The sequence below is a fragment of the Buceros rhinoceros genome, unplaced genomic scaffold (genome assembly GCF_000710305.1).
Source record: "Buceros rhinoceros silvestris isolate BGI_N320 unplaced genomic scaffold, ASM71030v1 scaffold17450, whole genome shotgun sequence".
Lineage (NCBI taxonomy): Eukaryota > Metazoa > Chordata > Aves > Bucerotiformes > Bucerotidae > Buceros > Buceros rhinoceros.
In genome coordinates this window covers 516-3,055 of record NW_010390617.1, presented here as the reverse complement: position 1 = coordinate 3,055, position 2,540 = coordinate 516, and the positions used below count along the sequence as shown (strand labels likewise).

Below are 2,540 nucleotides of genomic sequence, written 5' to 3'. Positions count from 1 at the left end.
GGCCCCCTGCCACAAGCACCATCCGTCCACCTTCTGAGCACTGCAGAGTCTTTCAGAATTCCCTTTTTTTTTGGAAGCAATACAAACTGTGCTGTAGTACCAGTAGTCTTGTGACAAACAGTTTATCTGTAAACATCTCACGTGGCAGGCTTGGAAAAAAAAGGGAGGGGCAGGGGTTAAGATGTATAAACTGTCAAAGAACAAGTCCAGCATTTCTCAGAGGGCTCTCGGGATCTGACCACAGTGCAGCGATCGAAGCCCAGAACAGGAACAGCTGTAGTTTTACTTCTGGTTCTGGAAATAGAACAGCTTTCTTCCCTCGGTTATGCAATACTGTATCTTTAACCATTTAGCTTAACAAAAAAAATATTTTTTTAAAAAACGTTGACCTTCTTAACATAGATTTGGGAACACTGACACCTGAAATACTTTGGCTAGACAGTATTCTCCCCAAGACCTCATTTTTATATCTAAGGAAGTAACAATTCCACCAAACCCCTCATGCAGTTGTTGAAAACACAGCAAAGCTCAATTCCTGACCATAACCACAGCGCAACAAAAAACCTGGGGAAACCTCAAACCTGGTACTAGAGGTTTCTGCACCTCTTCTAATTTGTCTCTAAGAGACGATGTGAAAGAGCCAAATGTAAATAGGTCCCCCCATCCCAGCGGTGGTGTGGAGAAGGTGGCAGCGCTCTGTCCTTCTCGGTGCGCAGGGTGTTAACGGTTGTGTCCTCCCCGTGTAGTGGACGTGTCAACAATAACAGTGTTAATGCAGTTGCAGATTCTGTGTTGTTGTCTATTAGAAGTGTAAACTACTGAAAACTTGGCCTTGCTGATATAAATAAAGTGATTAAAATACTTGTCTTTACAGATACAGGAGAGCTGGTTTTCTTTGAGAAATACAACTCTTAAAATTTCTTCCTTTTTCCATTTTAAAGTTTGAAGAAAGACTCTTTTAGAAGCAGATATGAAATCACAACGTAAATGCATCTGCAGTTCCGGAGCTCTCGGGATGGGTGAGGAGGTGTAACGCTCTCAGAGGGGATCCAGGGAAAGAAGGAGGTCGTTGGAAGTTTCACACTGGGCAGAGAACAAATACTGGAGAGGGGCAAAGGATGATGCAGCTGCAGGAGCAATTAAAAACATCCAGGTCGGAATTCGGGACGCATCTTCAAAGCTGGTTTCTTGGCATGAATGTGATTCCTCGCTGACAGTTCATATGTTCCCAAAGACTCGGTTAGAAACCCCGTAGCGAGAGCAGCCCAGAAGCCAGGACGGTGTATTCCGAAGGAATACACGCCTAGGACGCACCCATGGCAAAGTGCTTTGTGAACTCCTAGTATTTTTATTTAGACTATCAGAATGTCCCAGAGAAATGCTGCCACTGGGGCTGTGCCCCTGGCAGCACAGCTGCAGCCATCTCTACAGCCGTGGTTTTGGTTTGTGTCCAGTGTTTTCATACCAAAGAGGTTTAAGTTTATAAATACAGAATCAAAGGCAAGTAACTGAGGTGTCTGATGACAAATCCTGCCAAAACCTGACCATTTCACTTGGTGTAATGCCGTGTACCGCAATCAAATGTCTGTACTGACAGAGATCGAAATTAACTCGATAAAGAAAGAATTGTTGGCTGTCTTCCGGAATAGTGATGTTCACCTTAAGTATATTTAAGCAAATTCCAACATAAACATCCTCGAATTTAATAGGTTTGATATGACTCATGAGTCCATAAATCCTCAGAGCCAGTTTTCCATGCAGTATATAACCCATCCCGCTGCAGTAGGGGGGAAACCACTGGAAGGGGTATTCGTGGTAAGAGATGTATCTTCTTTTGTACAAGCCTCGGTAGGCAAAGTTGTCTATAAGGGGATAACCAGTAAAAACGTGTTCTGAGGAATTGAGCTTCAGAAGAAACTTCACCAAGTTAGCAGTGTTGATGAAGACATCGTCATCGGTCTTCATGAGGAACCTCGCGTTTGAGCAGAACTCGGTGACCCACCTGAACGCCATGATCGTTTTCAAGGTGAGGTTGTCGTAAGTGTCCGTAAAATCCTGGCGAATGATGTCGCCATAGAGGATGCTTTCACCTTCTACTGACAGCGCGATGCCATTGCCCTCCCTTAGAGTGTCCTCACCCAGTAAGAACAGGGTTAGGACTCGCTGTCCCCACCAGAAGCTCTGCGAGCCCCATGTGATCCTGATGGCCTGCCTGGCCTCCATGTCCTCAGGAGCTGAAGACACCAAGATGACTAGAAAGGGATTTACGTCTTTGCATTTCCAGCGCTCCCGCAGTGTGAAGAGGTAGCGCTGCTTGTGAATCGGCTCGTATTCATAGAAATACATCACGTTTGTACGCTTGATCGCAGCATTGGACGAGAAAGTTACATACCACATCACTACAGCAGAAGAGAGGAGGAGAAACAGAAAAATCCCCTTTAATAACCCCGTATGCATGGCACTGATGGAGCCAGGCAGGAGCTGACCTGCAGAAGTGTACCAGGGACCTTCAGAATCTGAACAGCTCCTGAAGCATGTTT

General features: G+C 45.3%; 1 protein-coding gene across 1 annotated transcript; it reads right to left on the bottom strand.

The window, feature by feature from the left end:
* Nucleotides 1-1,494: 1,494 nt before the first annotated feature.
* B3GALNT1 (beta-1,3-N-acetylgalactosaminyltransferase 1 (globoside blood group)) lies at nucleotides 1,495-2,457 on the bottom strand. The gene has a single exon (XM_010138449.1). It carries the CDS (start codon nucleotides 2,455-2,457, stop codon nucleotides 1,495-1,497), a length of 963 nt encoding a protein of 320 aa, XP_010136751.1.
* Nucleotides 2,458-2,540: the final 83 nt, after the last annotated feature.